Source organism: Leptidea sinapis, chromosome Z, assembly GCF_905404315.1.
Source record: "Leptidea sinapis chromosome Z, ilLepSina1.1, whole genome shotgun sequence".
Classification (NCBI taxonomy): domain Eukaryota; kingdom Metazoa; phylum Arthropoda; class Insecta; order Lepidoptera; family Pieridae; genus Leptidea; species Leptidea sinapis.
This window is the reverse complement of record NC_066312.1, coordinates 12097803-12117968: the sequence shown is the minus strand read 5'-3', so window position 1 is coordinate 12117968 and position 20166 is coordinate 12097803. Positions and strand designations below refer to the sequence as shown.

The 20166-nt window shown below is 32.9% G+C and overlaps 2 protein-coding genes across 4 annotated transcripts in view; one reads left to right on the top strand and one right to left on the bottom strand.

Annotated features, from left to right (window-relative positions):
• The window catches only part of LOC126979067 (uncharacterized), a 377271-nt gene that overhangs the window by 168968 nt on the left and 188137 nt on the right, over window positions 1–20166 (top strand). The window lies entirely within an intron of this gene.
• Window positions 5546–20166, bottom strand: part of LOC126979027 (period circadian protein) — a 66552-nt gene continuing 51931 nt past the window's right edge. For all 3 annotated transcript variants that reach the window (XM_050828181.1, XM_050828183.1, XM_050828182.1), the window contains 5 exons: window positions 16386–16547; window positions 14115–14201; window positions 12755–12856; window positions 11247–11381; window positions 5546–8721 (listed from right to left, as the gene is read on the bottom strand). In XM_050828181.1, the coding sequence (XP_050684138.1) occupies window positions 8617–8721; window positions 11247–11381; window positions 12755–12856; window positions 14115–14201; window positions 16386–16547 (591 nt within the window). In that variant the 3' untranslated portion in view covers window positions 5546–8616. The remainder of the gene's footprint in view (window positions 8722–11246; window positions 11382–12754; window positions 12857–14114; window positions 14202–16385; window positions 16548–20166) is intronic.

Here is a 20166-nt window from a genome sequence, read left to right as displayed (position 1 = left end):
TAAATGAATAATATTAACTGAACTAAATAATATTACAAACAACTAAACACAGGGACTATTTCGTTACCGGTTTGGAAAATTCTTGACATGGCGTCGAATAGCCGCTGCGAAAATATTTTAATATGTAGAGATCTCTACCAAATAATTATTGTTATACTAAAGATAAATACGTATATATAGCTTTTCTTTCATACATTTTAATCAAAAATTATTCATTTGAAGTGCTATAGTAAACAAAAATGCCAATTTATATTACATAAAAAATTTAACACTTAAGAACTATTACAATTATTTTACACTAAAAAGTTTATCACTCAGAAAAAATAACATACATCCGTAATTTCAACGACTGTCTGACGAATTTTCGATCAGGTCACGTGCCCTGACGCGAGTTTATCATTTTATACCCATCCCAAGAAAACTGCTCAATGGTGCTGAAGAAATTTCACTTCAAAATATTTTACGGCTGAGATTCGATCCTTCGAAGATTCAATCACTTTGATTCATTATATTGCAGTCCTTCAAACGTTCATTGAATTTGTTTAGCAATGAAATATTAATATCTACAGCTTTCTTCAAACTTATTATTTCCGCTTTTTACTATAATGCATTTAGGCATTTGAGTACTAAGGCTTTTGACTCTACCATGACCCGGTGTTACTCGGACTCTTTGCAACTGTGCAAGTTGATTGGCAATATATACAAGCGTTGAGGTGTCTATTTGACGCTGCGTCAATTACTGCTTTGTAATATAGGTACAGAATCAGCAGACTTAACAACATTTTCATTTTCTCCAATGACACCGAGATGTGAGATAAGAAGATAAATCCTCAAATTTGTTGTGGAACACTCGAGAAGATATGCTTAAGACATTACAGGACTGGCATTAACATTAACGGAGTATATATCTCACAATAGTGATATGAAGATGATATCGTCAGAACAGCCCGGACAATTTTATTGCTCTCAACGCATCGGTCTCCGGATGAACAAAACCATGATTATGTTCAATGAGCAGGCTAGTCGAGAACCGGTAGCATCTCAAAGAATTGCGCTCGAAAGATGTTTATATAAAACAGATGCTCTTCGTCGTCGCAAAAACTTCGTTGAGTCTTCTCGTCGTTTGCACTTCTCTATATAATCTATGGAAGGATCGAATAAATACGACAGAGAGCCAAGGTTAAGCCAATGGGTTACATAAACTAAAGAGGCAGTAGGCTGGTCACATTAGTCTCGGAAGAAACAATCGCTAGAGTCAACGTTTTCTTGAGTGAAGACCGCGACTCAGAAAACGAAGTGTAGAGCGCCCTCCGACTAGGTGAAACGACATAGCCCTCGCTATCACACAAACGCAAGGAAACTGGGTGAGAATAGCCGAAGATTCGGATCAGTGGTGTGCATTGGGTAAGGCCTACTGAACTAATACTAGCTGATATTGATAATACTTTAGTAATAGCCTTTTATTCAGATAAACAATACTACTTATTAGTATTTTTTTTTCCAGTCGGCACTTGCCTCCTACAACCTCTTCCATTCGTCTTTCGTTTGGGACTCTATTCCACATTACTACCTACATACCATATATAACAATTATTAACCATGAGTATCTACAAGATGAAGGATGACTTTTATTTGGTATTGTGTATCCAGAGTTATTATCGATGCGTGGTGTCGTTATTTGTGATTTCATCATCGGAATTTACAGATATTTGTTGGCACAGAACCATTGAAGAATATTAGCGGCCTCGAATTGCATTTTTACGGACTATCAAACTACAATGTATGTTCTTGCTTACTTGCCTTATTATTGATAGAATATTATACTTATCACAGAGCAACCAATGGATTGCAATCCGCATCTACCACATCGGTTTGAAGAGTCTTAGATTTAAATAGCCTAAAGCACTTGGTCTGATTTGGTTCGGTCGAACCATCGAACGCGGTCCGGTACCGCACCATATTCAATGGTAAGTATGCCGCATTCACCATCCAAAGTTTTGGCAAGTTGATCACCAGCCTCCTTACTGGGCGTGCTTAATATATAGATAGTAGGTCGTTATATATATTCGTCCCTAATATTTTCCAAAACTGTGTGCTACTTATTGATATGTTGGATGTGTTCACAACGCATTTTTTGGCGTTGCAATTGTTGCAAATGGGAACTCAACATTTATCGAGATGTGGAATTTTATACTTAAAGAAGTCAGACCTTAAGGGCTGGATACTGTACTGCTCTCGCCCTACTGGCTGCTCTGAATCTATGGTCACAACGCCCGCAACAATAACTTGATCATACTTACGCACTTCTTTATTTGGTATTTGCAATTGTCCATTGGCGACTTATATGCCTATTTCCGTCACATGAGACAATAGCTCGTATACCTCTAATAAAAAATACAGTTAACGGCATGCGGACGTTATATTATTATACTTTATAATATTTTTTAAGAAAGTTTGCCGTATGCTTCCCCGAGGCGTAAAAAGAATAGAGGAGTCCAAAGCTAGAGGGTATCTGTAAGTAAACTTTGTTTTATCTGTCTAATCTCTTGCTACATGTTTTAATAAAATCATGAAAAGTGTAATAATTATCTGCCAGCTCTTGGTACAGCTAGAGGGTCACAATTGATCAATGACCGATAGTACGGATTTTGCCATGGTTGATATACCTAGCACATAGATGAGCAGCGGCTGTCGTAAGCAAGGGGGAGAAGGCCTGTTACCAGCCGGCCTGGGCCAGTTAGTCTGGATATTTCGATCGCCTTCTAATTTGACACAAGTCACCCCGTTGGAAATTCCATCATTTGGGCTTTCCGAGAGTTCATTCAAAATAGCTGTAAGACCAAATAACTTACGCCGAATCGTACCTTCGCGCACGACATGCCATCTTTCCAAACTTGGACAACATTCTTACATTTTGCCTAAAATATGGCGTTCCTCTTCATATAATACGGTTTCAAGCAAAGATTTACTATCCCACTGACGTAGGGACAGTACATCTATGGTTTCAAGGAACCTTCCGCCACGTAATACCAAACTCTGGATTGAGCCGTGTTTTCCTGTATTTTTTTATGAAAAAAAGGGACGAAACAAGCGTCACGTTCAGCTGATGGTAATTGATACGCCCTGCCCTAATGGGCAAGAAACCTAAGCGGCACTGTTTTATAATTAAAAACTGCCGCTTAGGTCTTGAAAATCCCAAAAATTTTGAGCGGCACTGCAACTGCGCTCGTCACCTTGAGACATAAGATGTTAAGTCTCATTTTCCCGGTAATTTCACTAGCTACGGCACCCTTCAGACCGAAACACAGTAATGCTTACACATTACTGCATCACGGAAGAAATAGGCGCCGTTGTGGTACCCATAATCTCATCGGAATCCTGTGCAAAGGAGCCTCCACTCAAATTCAAATTCAAAAACACTTTATTCATGTAGGTCACGGAAATGACACTTATGAATGTCAAAAAAAAAAAATGTTTCTTATTGAATTTACCGCTACTTCGTAAAGGGTTGAGCTAATGAGAAGAAGTAGCAAGAAGTCATTGCCACTCTTTAAGTCAAGATTTACATTTTAATTGTTTTACAAATCATTTCAATTACAATATATGCAAAGTGACGCAACAAAAATACTCAAATGTCAAAAACTGAAAGGCTTACACGAGTAAATCAAAAAAGAAAAAAAAAGTAAATTAATACTTATAAACACAAGAGTTATTGAGTATAGTAGATGCATCAATCCACACATACCGTAAATAAATAGAGGCATTATGTGAGCATTTCAGAAAATAAAATATATAATAACTTTATATTTTTATGAAATAATAATAATAAAAAACACATCAAGCAGACCTCCCGGTAACAAGATCATCCAGCCACCACGAGTAGCATCCGTTCACGAGCATGACGCATGGACCAGCCATCGCCTCCCTCGACCATATTTTAGGGAAGGGAACGACCCGCCCCACGTCGCCGTCACAAGCAGAGGCATTTAAGCGAGCATGACGATACCTTTCACAAGAAATCTACCGAATAACAAAACAATTCAAGTTCATCTACATATTATGCGATACGTACTTAATGCCTCTACTTACAATTTTGTTTCAAATTACATCTCATGATAATTATTATTCTTATTAAAATCGATTAAAAAAACAGAAACAATATTAATATTTAAATTATATAACTATAATGGCATTTATCAAACTAAGACAGACATGTAGACAGCCCAGCAGCTCAGTCCCAAGGGTTCTTTAGAACCAGAAATTCAGATATTTTATAGTACCCTTTTGTATACAACTTTTTCTTTAGAACTGATTTATATTCATTTAAAGGTAAGTTCTGAATGTCAATAGGGACCTTATTATAAAAACGTATACATAAACCTCTGAATGATTTTGTGACTTTTTGAAGTCGACTTACATGAATAGCAAGCCTATCCCTATTTCTAGTATTGACATTATGAGTGTCACTAATTTTTTTAAACGAATTTATATTTTTTTTACATAAACACGGTTTTCATATATGTACTGCGATGTCAAAGTCAAAACTTTTATTTCCTTAAATTTTTCCCTTAGTGACACTCTTGGTCCTAATTTATAGATGGCACGAATAGCTCGCTTCTGCAGTGTGAAAATGGTGTTAATATCGGCAGCATGTCCCCAAAGTAAAATACCGTATGTCATCAGACTATGAAAATAGCTGAAGTAGGCCAACCTCGCGGTATTTTCATCCGTAAGTTGCCGAATTTTTTTAACTGCGTATGCTGCAGAAGCTAAGCTTTTTCGCCAAATTCATAATATGAGGACCCCACTGAAGTTTGGTATCTAAGGTAATCCCTAAAAATACGGTTGTATCTGCAGGTTTCAAGTCATCGTCTTTTACTACAATATTTGTGTCAACCTTTCTAACATTAGGCAGGGAAAATTTAATACATTTGTTTTTTTTTTCATTAAGAAGGAGATTATTCGTAGTGAACCATTCCACTACTTTGGAGATAGCATTGTTCACGTCATCAAAAGCATTATGCTGTCTATGTAGTTTATTAAGTAAAGAAGTATCATCTTCAAACAATACTATCTCATGTTTATTTTGTACAAAGTATGGTAAATCATTTATATATACAAGGAATAGGAATGGCCCAAGAATCGAACCCTGTTGAACGCCCATGGTAATGGGAGATCCAGCTGATCTTTTACTGTTCACTTCAACCATCTGAAACCTGTTGCCCTAATAAGACTTCAGAAGGCTAAGTGTTTCTCCCTTGATACCATAATGATGTAGTTTTCTGATTAAGATTTCATGATGAACACAGTCAAATGCCTTGGATAAATCACAGTAAATACCAACGGCACCCTGACAATTATCCCAGGCTTCAAAAATTTGCTGAATAAGCTCAACACCAGCATCTGTTGTTGAGCGACCCCTTGTAAAACCAAATTGTTTAGTGCTCATTAAATTGTTACCATAAAATGATTAAGTCACTCCTCCTTTCTCCTGAATATGCACAAGTTCATCACCTGTGACTATATAAGTAACAATAAAATATAATTTAGTTTTTAAGATTATTTATTTATCAAATAACGATGCAAGATTAAATCGTAATACTTAGACTAAAACTAGATAAACTTAAAATAATTCTTAGGTAGATTGAACTTAGTCTTAAACCATCTAACATTTCTAATAAATATTTATTCGTTATACTATATATTCTACACTATTTCATATTATAAGTACTCTGAAAATATATAATATACAGATTTTAAATATAATTTTATATAACATTTATTATATTTATGTTAATGTGTTCATTTAAATATTGTTTTAAGTACTATAATAACTTTTACATTTAATAAAATATGTATTTCAAAATAACGGAATCTAATATCCTTTTTAAAATAAAACAATAATCATTGTTAATTTACTAGAATTTCACAAAGGCTATCCCATAAATTACGAAAGGCTCTCAGTGAGATGTCTTGAGATTTAGCTCGACATCCCTAACTAATCTCACATGTTACCCAAATGCGTACTTTTAAGGTAAAATAGCTTTATATAATAAATTTAAAAAATAATTTCCTTAATTATTAATTCCGTTATTTAGAGCTAATAATTAAAACACCGACTCGTTTCAATTAACTTATGACTGTTTTCTCACAATATCTGTCACAATCAATATTAGGTGCACGAAATAAACTTCTTTTTAAAAACGTTAGCTCAATGCTTCAAATAATTTTAAATTTCGTGAATGTAGTCAATTTTATTTAAAATACTGTGAATTTAACTAATATAATAATCTTTCTTCTTAAATATAATAATTATAAAAAATATTGAGCGTATTAGTTTATAACAGATAGTTTTGCAATAGGTTGAATGTCAATTAAGTTCTATTGCATAAGTACTTAACGATTAATTATGTAGTACCATTCACTTATTTTTTATACATTTTTTTTTATATAATATTGTCATTTCGTGGTGCTAAGCTTAAATTATGTATTTCATAGCTGTGGAAACTTGGTTTGTAAAACTGACTTATATAATTTGTCTTATAATGTTATTATTATAATATTCTTTGTTTCCCTTGAAAAAAAAATTCTCCTAACTCTACCCCGCGTGAAACTGGCGCCGTATCTCACATACGGCGCCACCCACTCGCTACCCTAAGCGATTCATGTAATTAGTGGACATAACGTGTTAGGCACGCTGAACACTTAATTTTGTGGGTATTGAATGACACTGAGCCGTCACGGTCGTATATTTAATCTCATTCAAATATGCCATGGTTCCTTATTTATACTACTACTTACTGAGAGTAAAGCATGCAATTAACATCATTAATATAACGCATTATATTCGTAATTCTAAACAAACACATTCTTTATCACTTATACCTACTCTTTCACCATAAAAACTATTAACTAACAAGAATATTGATGCAATATTTTATATGTTGGGATATTTGTAACATATTTGCGAAATATTTCAACATTTAATAATTTCTCTCTGAAACTAAGTGGTAGAATTTTTTGTATTTCTAACAAAGTAGTAATTTCGTAAATATATTAACAGATATAAAAAAACCCAAACATGTCTTGCGTTTATTACATTTATATATCTACACTTAATGAAATGTCTCACAGACAAATTACTTTGAATTAACTCTATTTGCATGTTCGGCCACAAAACTATACAGAACAAGTTTCAGCATAGACAGCTGAATTTATTGCAATAATCAAATAATAAACGCTGTTCACAAAAACCAACACATATCCAATACTATTTAAATAAATGCATTAAATGTGTTAACAAAAAGAAAAAAAATATTTAAACCATGATTACCAAAGATAATCTTTGCATCTAATAACAGATAAATACCCAATTAATAGAATTGTTCCCAGTTTAACATATAATATGAGCTTTTACATAACAATGCCTAGTCTGGCTAATGAAAGATGGCCATTAGAAACGGCGGTAAATTAAAAATTCTGCAGCTGATAACATTGTTAATTTTGGAAATAACAAATAGCAATAGTCCGAAATATTTTATTCCGAATTTCGATATTCCGATAGTCAAAAGTGCGGAATTTTATAAAGATTATAATCGCTTTTATGAAAAATTACAAAATTCATTTTACCGAAAGTCGTAAATGCAATAAATAAATATAATTCTCTTGAAAATACGTAAAACAGAATTAATATGAACCAAAATACAACAGTTTTAAGGTAAAAAGACAATAATGCACACTTATTTGAACAAAGTATCAAAACTAAATGGTCATACTGAACAATCGCGATATTGTATTTTCTTAGATTAACGCGAGTGTTACACATTTAAATAAAACACTATTAATAGTATTAAAACGCGTCCCCCTGCCAACGAGATCTGAAAACATCGGGTTAAGTAAAATAATAAAAAAGTGTAACATTTACGTACAAATCTAAAATAAAAACGCAGTTACGCATTTGAATCCATTTTTACACGCTTTTTATTAGCTTCACCTGTATGTTTGTAACCGACTTCTTTGGGCGCGATTTTGACCCACGTTTTATTTAATTGCGATATTGTTTGTCAAATTATCCATGACGTTGCGTGAGAGATACCATGTCAAAAGTTTTTAAATAATTCCAACTTTCGTTAGCCGGACTCTACATAGCACATAATATTATTATAATAAACTTACACTTAACAATGCTTACGTCTCATATATTATTACAAGTGACACCTTGTTTTTGTTCATAATTTACATTAAAAAAATACTGAATGTGTATAGGAGTGTTTAATAGATAATTATATATATTTTACACCTATTCTTGTCAATAACTAACGTATAATACACGTAAGTGCTACGCAAATTTTCTATCGAGATTATTTATTTTAGTTACTTTTCGTTTTTTTTTAATATAACAGCCAACCATATAAATTATATAAAAACAACAGACTTATCGGCAGATCATACCAAGTAAAGAATACAATTGGTATTCTTATATAATGAACTTAGAGTAAATAATGTAAAACTACTTTTAATGTACATAATATAAACAAATATTTTCACATATAATATAATAGCACGACTTTCTAAAATATAATAAGTAAATAATGATTTCGAATCATACAATCATAATTAATTATCATCTTCATTACGCACATGTTCTGTTGGTGATGGCAAGGGAGCGTCTTCTTCATAAATAATTACAAGTTTGCCATGTTCACGTTTCCTTCTTCGATCCTGAATATGGAAAATAAATTGTAACGTTAAACAATTTCTTATTTTAAGAGTGATAACCCTCACTTCTAGTGATAATAGAATTAAATTTGTAACCAAAATATTAGTATTAACTAGTATTCTCTAGAGATGCTGAAGACCAGCATTTTCAGCAACAATATAAAAAGCAGCATGTTTGGCGCCATTTTCAATTGGTATTGATGCTACACACGAACGATTAAAAACACTTGTAATGAGTAAAGGTCCAGTACCTTTATTTTATATAACCCGATATCTCTGTTTTATATTGTATCATGTGCTTCAACACTCGTACCTAATATATCCATGTATAATTTGTAACTAGTCATTGAAAAAGAGACTTGTCCCTGAATGGAAAAGGGTGAAAGTGGTTCCAATAAAAATCCGATGGTGAAGAGTGCACAAAACGAACCATTTTTTATCCGAGACTTTTAGGAGTTAGTTGAGTATAAAATGGTTTTGTGGACGAGTTATAAACTCGACTTTTCATTTGGATTGCGAGGAAATAAAACAGTGCTATAACATGGACATTTTTAACAATTTTAGCAAATTTGAAGATATTAGTAAAAAAAAAGTTAAAGTTTAACACACGAAAAAACAAGACCTGTTTCCCGTCGCTTTTTTTTAAATCTTAAGACATTGATATTAGGCTTGAATAACCTACTGTATTTCAATTAAAATTTTAATATCTTTAATGTCTTAAAAAACATAGATATATTTATGATTAGATACTTTTGTGCACTTGTGCACAATAATCGATTTTGTGCAGCCTATATCGTGCACAAATCAGCAATTTCAGATAAGTATTAAAAGTGAAAAATAATTTTACACCATACACCAAAATAGATTTACTTACTTGAAACCGTCATGAACGAAAATTTGTCGGAGGAGCTAACTGAACACAATTATACAGATTTTAGTAAAGCATCAGATACAGTTCCGTATATGAGTTCAGTTTCTGAAAAAGCTTTCCAGTCATAGGAATGAATTCACCATAGTTTGGATATAATCACATTGAACAAATAGTTTTTTTTAAGGAATAATTGTGTCGTTAGAAGGTCTAGAGCGTAGACGAACGGTTTACTGTCATATTTTATGTGTACAGGAAACTCATTGTCTCTATTTTAAATTGCCAAACATTTACAGTTTCCAACATTTTACAAAAATTCCTTTGAATTTATCAATTATAATTTTAGTGTGACAGTTGCCGAATTAATAATAATATTAAATACGTTAAATGTGTATCTTGTGTCGATAATGAATTTATCGAGTTAAAATAAATAAAATATTAGAAGACAAACTTTTATGTATTAAGCAGTAACTGAAATATTATATTTAAATGTTTTCCCAACTACTGCCTAAAACTCACATTGAAATTATACTCACTAACAATATAAAATACTACGTATCGGTTATCAATGCCAGTATATACGGGAGCTGCTATCAGACTAGACTCGACATTTTTTTACGTAGCGAGTTATAACATTTTAAATATTAATACTACGTTCCTATGAGTGTACCCAAACTTACACAATAACGGCCGTTCCCAATATACTATCTACAGATAGAGATAAATTACTACCTTCTACTGTCAGTAATTTGCTGTCATTAATCTTAAGCTGTCCCAATATACCCAATAAGTCATTCTTATCGCCTTATATTGGGATGCGTGAATTGTAATTTCTATACAAACTTCTATCGCTGGTAAACTATACGTCCTCCCATTGACAGACAGTGTGTACGGATAAGGTGAGTTACCGTCGATAAGTTTATTGGGACAGAAAAGTCAAAGATAGTTACGATTTTTATCTATTAATTTTTATGTAAGTCAATAAATATTGTCAATGATTTGCCATTTCCCATGCACAATTGCTGGCATTAATTTAATTTTTTTTAGCCTAAAAAATGGGTTTAGTAATGGTAACTTTAAATAAAGATGTATCTATTTATACAATAATAGCATTCAAAATCCTGACTAACATTACAATTAAATTAAAATTTGTTGCTAAAATTTATGAACGATCACCAACCATGACCTAAAACATGAACAACACACATACCAAGATTTACGAACCACACATCACTCGAATGGTTGGCTCAGTTGGAAGAGCGCTCGGATGGAAGCCGAGAGGGTTCGAGTCTCGCGTCGTTCAGAAATATCATGACTGGTTACAATTATACAAATATATAGAGCGAGTGTTGAAGCACACGATACGATATAAAAAGATATGGCATACGATACCAGTACCTTTACACATGCAAAGTGTTTTTGTGTGAAAATGCTGCTCTTCACCTTCTGTAGAGAATACGGGGGCAGGCAAAATAAATAACAAATCTCAATCACTTTTTTTTGGCACTCACTTCTGTACTGTGTGTTTAACAGTAATTTAAGTTATGTGTTATTTTACTCTTAGTGGCTTTAAAGTATTCAATGTATGTGTGAGTAATCAAAATAAATAATATTAATAATTAATAAAATATAAAAATTGTGAAGATATTTCTATCATTACCTCTGTGTTACTAGTGGTATCATCACCAGAACTGCTAGAACTCGTTATTCCTTCCTCTAAAGTCAATTTTTCCGGAAGTCCCTCTAATTTGAGCTCGTAATACAACTGGCTCAATTGTTCGTTGACCAAGCTCGGCTATAATAAAAAAAAAATAATAACTCAGCTATTTGATCTATGATCTGAACACAAGACCTTGTACGGCATAACATTTGTGAATGATGATGTATGTGTGATGATGAAATAAAAAACAATTAGATTTTTTTATAATGGACACGCTGAAAACATATTATATACTAGCTGACCCGGCAAACGTTGTTTTGCCATATAAAGTATAATTCACGCGATAGTTTTATAAGTAATAAAATATTGCCTATATTATAGCCTGTACATCATTTTGTTCTATTGTCAATAGTTTTTGCAGCGCACGCAAAAATAGGTTTTCGATTTTACACCTTGTGTTACAAAATAGCAATTTTATTACGGATCCCTAATTTTGAAAAAAAAACATAGCCTATAAGCCTTCCTCGATAAATGGACTACCCAACACTGAAAGAAACATTCAAATCGGACCAGTAATACCAGAGATTAGCGCGTTCAAACAAACAAACAAACAAACACTGCAGCTTTATAATATTAGTATAGATTACATGCAAATTTCATAATTTAACGCAACTTATCAAAATTTTGCGTACAAATCTTTATCGCCTTACCCCCTTATTCATGATAATGATGCTAACTTAAAGCATTGCTAATTCGCACTCTGTCTTCTTCTATTGACCTAAGTCAGAATGAGAAAAAACACTCCTTTGCGGCTGTTTAAAGTTAGCGGACCATTATGAATAAGGCGGTTTATCTTTACACAACCAAGGATTGTTCTTGAATTATGCCATCTCCGACATTCGTTTTAGTTTTAATTTAATTTACATTTACATGTATTTGCAAAAAAAACACTGTTATACAAGTGACAGCATAAATTTACTTTCTTCTTGGAAAGTGCCGCTGTATACTTGACCAGATAATACAGCAATTATTTCGTATGAGGACGCATGAAAAACTTTTATTAACGTATTATTCATTTGTTTTTTTTTTATCGAAAACAATACTGGCCTAATTAATAACAATAAATAGTCTTTGACATGTTTTATTAAAAAGGCGGTCAAAAAAAAGGTAATTCGGATCACTGCGTTTAATTTGTAATACAATAGTTATTTTGTCCACAAATTACAATATTTTTTCCCCGTAGATGTAGTTATAAACACTAGCCCCCTTATTCATAATGGCCCGCTAACTTTAAACAGCCGCTAAGGAGTGTTTTCTCTCATTCTGACTTAGGTCAATAGAAGAAGACAGAGTGAGAATTAGCAATGCTTTAAGTTAGCAGACTATTATGAATAAGGGGGGTAGTAGTATCACTCGGAAGTTAGAGCGATCTTTGACTTGATCGTAAACATTTTTGAACTTAGGTGAACAAGGTATAAGCTATATTTACAAATTAGGCAATGTATTACCTGCTCTAGGGCTTCGAGTTTCTTCTTGTCTTCCGCAAGTACTTCCGCCAAGCTTCTGGTTTTGACTTGATATTTGTATATTATCTCAGGAGTAAGGCACACCTTAAATAAGAAAAAGTAACATTCAGTTAAATGTTACAGTATAATGCAAAACCAATTTTAAGTTGTATATATTAGTAACCTATAAATCTGATAAAACATATTAAAGAACATCTATTATAATCAGTTCAGAAGAGGTTTCTCTGGCATTTATCTTATAGCTGTAATCTAGCGAAAAAAATTCCTTCTTATACATGTAGACTGCAGTATTTCCACCTTAACTCACTTAAGTCCCGTAGAACTTTGCTCGACAGTATGTTTCTCTTTAAATTACTACATAATATTATTGATTCTCCTCATCTTATATCGAAACTAAACCTCGCTGTTCCAAAAACTCAACCGAGAGCGTGTAAGAAATATAATCCATTTCTCTGTAATTATGCAGGATCTAATTTAGGCTATTTCTCTCCCTTGAATAGAATTACCAGGGAATATAATAGTCATCACGATGAAGTCGACATATTTGATCATAACTTACATAAATTTAAAAAATATATTAAAACGGCTCTTTCAAGGGAGGGATGACCTCAATCGTTATTTTTCTTTTTTGTATAAATTTATATTAATATTGTATTCATAGATATATAATAATTTATAGTTCTTATTTTATTTTGTGGCTTAATTTAATTGAATAGCATGTCATTTTCGCCTATAATTGAGGCATCACTTACCATGTGAATGTTATTGTTTTTGTATTATACTGTGTTTATATTAGTGTGCCTTGTTGGCGGAATTTAATAAATAAATAAATAAAACATTTCATAAATGTTCTTATATATATGTAAGAATAACGTCTTGTTTGTGAATTTATTCGTAAAAGGAATTTCGAATTAAAACATGTTACATACATTCTCGTCAACTTTAATCGTCGCTCCTAACGTAGGTATTATTTCTTAAGACGTTTATGTTTTGTAACATAATATATAGGAAATTAAAAAGAATACCCGAACACTGCAGTAATATCTAAGTGAAATATAATCCTGGCCATTCGTAAGGAATTTTATTACTTATCAAATATTTTTACCAATATAGGATGTCTGCTACATTATGGGTACCACAACTGCGCCTATATCTGCCGTGAATCAGTAATGTGTAACCATTATTGTGTTTCGGTCTGAAGAGCGCCGTAGCTAGTAAAATTACTGGGCAAATGAGACTTAACATCTTATGTCTCAAGGTGACGAGCACAATTGAAGTGCCGCTCAGAATTTTTACAAGAAGGCGCTTATTCTCATAAAAAATATAGGTATAAGTTACTTACATCATCCAGCCACGGGGGATCTATTTTCTTCATTGCTACCTTATTTATTGTTTGACGATTGGTTTGTAGTGATGATATCGTAGATTTCTAAAGTAGAACACACAAATGTTAGATATTTTCAAAAAAATGTTGTTGATATTATCTACAAACCAAGTAATTGACAATTGAGCACAATCAAATACAAGAGTTGAGACCTTGTTAAGGTTGAATGTGATAAGCACAACAGATCGAATTCGTAATGGGTTTAATATAGGTTCGTAAAAGTAAGACTTATGAAGTCACTGTCGTATAAAATAAATCTCGGGCCAGACTCGTCAGGGTTAACTACCACACTCCCCCCCCCCCCTCCCCAACAAAGATTATGATAGCGGTCCTTAAAGAGATAGTACCCCAGGAGGGTACCGGCTCTACCAGAGTAGCACTCTAGCTCGGGCTGCCCTTCGTATTCTGGGGAGGGCATAGAACCGCTCATGAAAGGTCGGCAACGCTCCTGTGAATTCTCTGGTGTTGCAAGAGATTGTGGGCGGCGGTGATCACTTAACAACAGCTGACCCGTACGCTCGTTTGTCCTCCTATTCCATAAAAAAAAATCTCGATCAGAGCTTAAAACTAGAGTAGAATAGAAATAAATTTATTTACCACATGGAGTGACAATAACATAACATATTGCAACAGCAATTGGCAAACTCCATTCAGCAACAACAGTTCGTAAATGGGCTTTGACAGGGGAACAAGAACAAATAAACTCCCAGCCCATCTTTTAAAATTTAAATCATAGAATATCAAAATTTATTTGTCCAATTAATATAAGGCTAATACACTTTTAGGTGGCCTGCGCGGTACTTGTCAAAAACCAGGCATTACTATCTTCCATATAATCTGCTATAAGTAGTAAGCCTTCTATTTTAAGGTGGTTATAATAATAATAATAATAATATTGACACACCTTTTACACAAATTATCTTGCCCCAAGTTAATAAGCATATATAGCCTGTGTAATGGGTTACAAGACAACGATATATTTAATACAATATACTTACTTAAACATACATAAATACATTTAAACATCCATGACTCGGAAACAAACATCCATATTCATCATAATATATATATTTTTAATTTGTTTTTAATGAGTCCTAGTATACTGACAGTATACTGTAACTTAGCTGACCTATCACACGCCACGTACCTATCAAACTCATTCAGGGATAATAATTTTAGTGATAAGTATGGTAAATCAGTACATACGTAAAACGTAAAGCATTTAAAATAAAACTCATTATTGTACTGTAGATTTAGTAATCAATGAACCACGACTAATGACGTTAAAAGGAATTTGAGGAAGCGTATCTTCAATACATATAACCGCTTGTAGAATATATACAAGATTTGTGATTGAAAATGCAAGTTATTAAATATTAATCATTATGAATAATATTCATATTAATGTTTCTATACAGATGAACCTGTACACCGCTAGTTTTTTGATTACTTAGCAAAAGTTTTTACGTATAAAATTGCTCACGTTAAATGTAGATAGATACGTGACATGGAATGCCATAACAATTCAATTTTGTAGTATAATAGGGTGAAATGTCATGTCAAATGTGGACAATCTTGTTTATTTTTATTAGTCTTCTAGGTGACAAATGACATCTCTTCTCTGACAACTGTCATTCTGAGTTTTATACCGCCAAAATACTATTCGAAGGTTGGTAAAATGAAAAATTAGCTTCAATCTTAGAGTAGCAGTTACTCGCGAGTAAAAAATTGCTCCAGTTTAGTCGAATCTAGCCTTAGAGACATATTTTAAACTTATAATATTAATAATATTGTAACATTTGAGAAATAATTATTATTAAAAAAATAAAAGTAAAAAAAAAACAGTGGATTTACCAGAGGGCTCTTTTGCACATGATGCCGACTAGATTATGGGTACCACAACGGCGCCTATTTCTGCCGTGAAGCAGTAATGTGTAAGCATTATTGTGTTTCGATCTGAAGGGAAGGCCGCAGCTAGTGAAATTACTGGGCAAACGAGACTTAACATTTTATATATCATACTTAACGGTTTAAGGAGTAGGGCGCAATTGTAGTTCCACTCAGAATTTTAGGGTTTTTCGAAAATCCTGAGCGGCACTGCATTGTTATAGCCAGGGCGTATCAATTACCATCAGCTGTACATTCTGCTCATCTCGTACCTTATTGTCAATAAAAAAAATCAAAATATCGGTGGATATCCATAGCTACTGAAAAGTTATATAATAGAACCTTTTTCATTTCGGATTCCTCTGGGCTGCCAGTTTCACTCTTATATATGTGAGAGGAAAATGAAGAAAACCAAGATTCATCATCAGTCTTATCTGCATTCGTCCCGCTGTTGGCAATCGGATCTTTCTCGTTGTTCTGGCTTAAAGTAACTGCGTTTGTACTCTGTGAACGTATAAAATACAGTGAAATTTCTATTCTATGTAAGTTATATATAGAGTTACAAGCTGACACACGAAACGTTGTATTGCCAATTGAAAAAAAAAAAAAAAACCATATAGATCTTACATAAAATTTATCGTAATAATTATTGTATTCGATTGCCATCTTGCAACCCTATTGCGTATCTGTGGACGGAATAGAATAATATTAAAATCTCGATACAAAAATAGGTGTTGATCGTAGAAGGGTGAAAATTTGAAATAAAATTTGTATGTACTTCTTCGTGCTGACTAATAATAATATAAAAATAAAAAAAAATTAAAAATAATGTCTAGGGGTATGAAAAATAGATGTTGGCCGATGCTCTGACCTACCCGCACATATACACACAAATTTTCAGACAAATCGGTTTCGCCGTTTCGGGGGAGTTTGGTAAACAAACGCCGGCACACTTTAACATGGAACAAATAGAAAGTATTTTATAATAATAACAATTTCGATTGAATAGAATGTTTTTATTATCCAATTGAAAATTTTAATAAATTGTTATCATTTTTTAGTAACTCCATTACTCGACTGAATTAAGTATGTAATTTCTAGTGGATTAATTGGTATCATAGCATTACTAGTAATATTAATGCCCGGATGCTTGAAATTTGGTAAAAATATTCCTTTCGTGAAGTAGAGGTCTGCTAAGAATGGAATTTACGAAAGGAGAAAGCCCATACGCAGTCTAGGTTTATCTCATGCGTCAAAAAAAAATAAAAATGTGTGTGTACTTATGTATGCACGCAAGAAGTTATACTTTTTTGCCCTAACGAAGCAACAATCGTTTAAATGACTTATTCTTCGTGCTATTCTACTTTTTTAGAAAGAACAATTGTGTAAAAATCTTGTAATTAGATAATGAATACGGCTGTATGGGCTTGAACCCTTTGCCTGTCCTAATAATGGACGAAGAAACCAAAAAAAAAACGACTGACGCAAACTTCAGAAATTTTAAGGAACCAACTTCAACCTGTTGCTTACTTGCTTTATTATTGCCTCAGCAGTATTTGGACGCAGATTTGAACAGGGGATTCAATTTAAAATAAAATAAATGGCGGTGACGGAAAGAAAGCTATCAATTTCTTTTACTGTTGAGGTTTAACAATTTTGGTACTATTGACATTTATTGACTCGAATCGACGTTTTTGTCTTTGTCTTTGACTACACCCATGCTTTAAATTCTCTATTAAAGATTCTGAAACAGTTAGCTTATTGCCAACATTAAAACACCCAATGTTCTAATAACCATTACATCATCCAAAAGAGTGTTGTAATGTTGTACTGAATTTCATAACAACACTCCTATGTTTTTTTTATCCCTTCATGCGCAAAGAGTTTCAACATACAGCCACATTCTTATTACTCAATTCGTGGTATCTGTATGAATTTCAAAAAACGAACATTTTCGTTTATGCGCTCTCCACACTCCCAGAACGTCGCACGCCGTAAAAAAAAAGTAGGTTATTCGAATCCTCGCCATTTTTCTTCTATATTTTTATTGTTTTGTTTACAAAAAGTGAGCTAGTGAATTTTAATTATAGCACTATACAAAATGTAAATTACTACTAAAATAAATAATTGTTTCATTAATACTTAGCTTATTTGTTTATAATCAGTAATGAGTTATATTAGGTAAGTAAGCTAACTGTTCCAGAATCTTTTAGACGATTCATATTCTGGGTGTAGATAAAGTCTTGTATGCAACTGTTGATAATTAGGTATTAAAACACTCATGTGATACTATTATCACACTCGGCTTCGCCTCGTGTGATAAATCCACATTCGTGTTTTGATACCCCTTATTACACAACAGTTGCATAAATAACTATTAAGATAATCGAAACAATAAAAACATCTTTATTTATATACTTATAAACCCTTACCCCACATTATATGGGGTCAAATGACTCACATTTCACATAATCCGCTCAGTGTTAATGTGAAAAATTTACCCTCGATTTTTTAGTGTCAGAGATTTTTTTTTTATTTAATATTTAGATATTTTGAAATCGATTTCAAATCGTCATAATTACTCCCTCCCAACATGACGTGACTCACAGACCTTCCATCGCCGCCGTCCGGATGCCAGCATCATAATTGATTAGTTTATTTCTGTTGTTGATTCAATCGGGTTTTTACTCAATTATTACAGTATTTTAAGAGGGTGATCACGTACCTTGTTTTGTGCTGAACTACTAACAGTATAACGTGTTTACTTACGAAAGGACATATTTGCATACTTAAGGACTAAGGTAGTTGGGATAGGACGTTTAATTTTGATTTAGTTTGTGTTTTTGTAATAGTGGCTGTATATAATATATGAGTGTGAATACGATGAATAATATCTCTAAATGGTAAAATACTGGTGTTACCCAAGACATTTTTGTCCTAAATTTGATTAAAGTAGGTATTATTATTTTTATAACCTATGTGTTTTATTCTAGCGTAATACAGTGTAGTTTCTTTGTATTTATATAAGGAAAGTCTACTAAATCTGCAAGTCTACAAGTAGGTAGATAAATGTAATTAGGTCGTCTTTGGTTTGGTAGGTCCAGTAAGTGTTTATAGACATCTATAATTTAATATTTTAATGACAATCTTTTCATTGTTTATAGGTTCAGACATGTCAACATAATATCATTGTACATACCTAACAAGTAATTACTTAATTAATTAATTAAGTAATTACACGTAATTACCTGGACTTCATACGAATTGCTTTGTTTATGAGGTTATGTTACATTTTTTTTATGGAATAGGGGGACAAACGAGCGTACGGGTCACCCGGTGTTAAGTGATCACCGCCGCCCACATTCTCTTGCAATACCAGAGGAATCACAAGAGCGTTGCTGGCCTTTAACATTTTATTAAATAACATTAAAAACCCAGTTTTGATTTAAAAAAATTATATCCCGTACGCTCGTTGTCCTCCTTATCCAATAATTTACATATCATCCAAAAGAACATTGACTTTGACGCAATTCTCGGCGGCAGTCCATACATTCATGTGCAATCTCCTTCTTTAGAGTTTTTTTTTTATTATGAACAGAAAAACGTCTGATGTTGGTCAGATAGTGTATATATGAGCTCAGGCGGATTTTTGATGAGCGGAACTTATTCGTCGGTGTTCTCTCTGAATTGGGACGTATCTGTAAGTTAAAGTAATAAAAAACTCCTAAGGTAACATTTTTTTTGATTGTCTATAACAACTTTAAGGAAATGTCCTTAGTTCATAGTTTCCGTAGTCATCACATTTACACCGTGCTGTCATACCCTGGTGTTCAGTACTTTTGTAGCTCCTTAATACGAACTGGAGAGAATGATAATATCCTTGATTGTTTTAACCATGCTTTAGGAAATTTTATGATAATGGTTTATAATTCTTAGTGCATTCTAAAATTTTAAAAGATAAAAGGGAAAAATTAGAAGAGATTATACTAAACTAGCATTGACGTACAGTAAACAGCTAGACTCCCAATCACGCTCAAAAAATGTCTGAATGGAAACTCTGCCTACGCGTCTTTTAGGCACAGTTTTCGTTCAGTTGTGTTTCGACCGCGCTTTGAATACAACG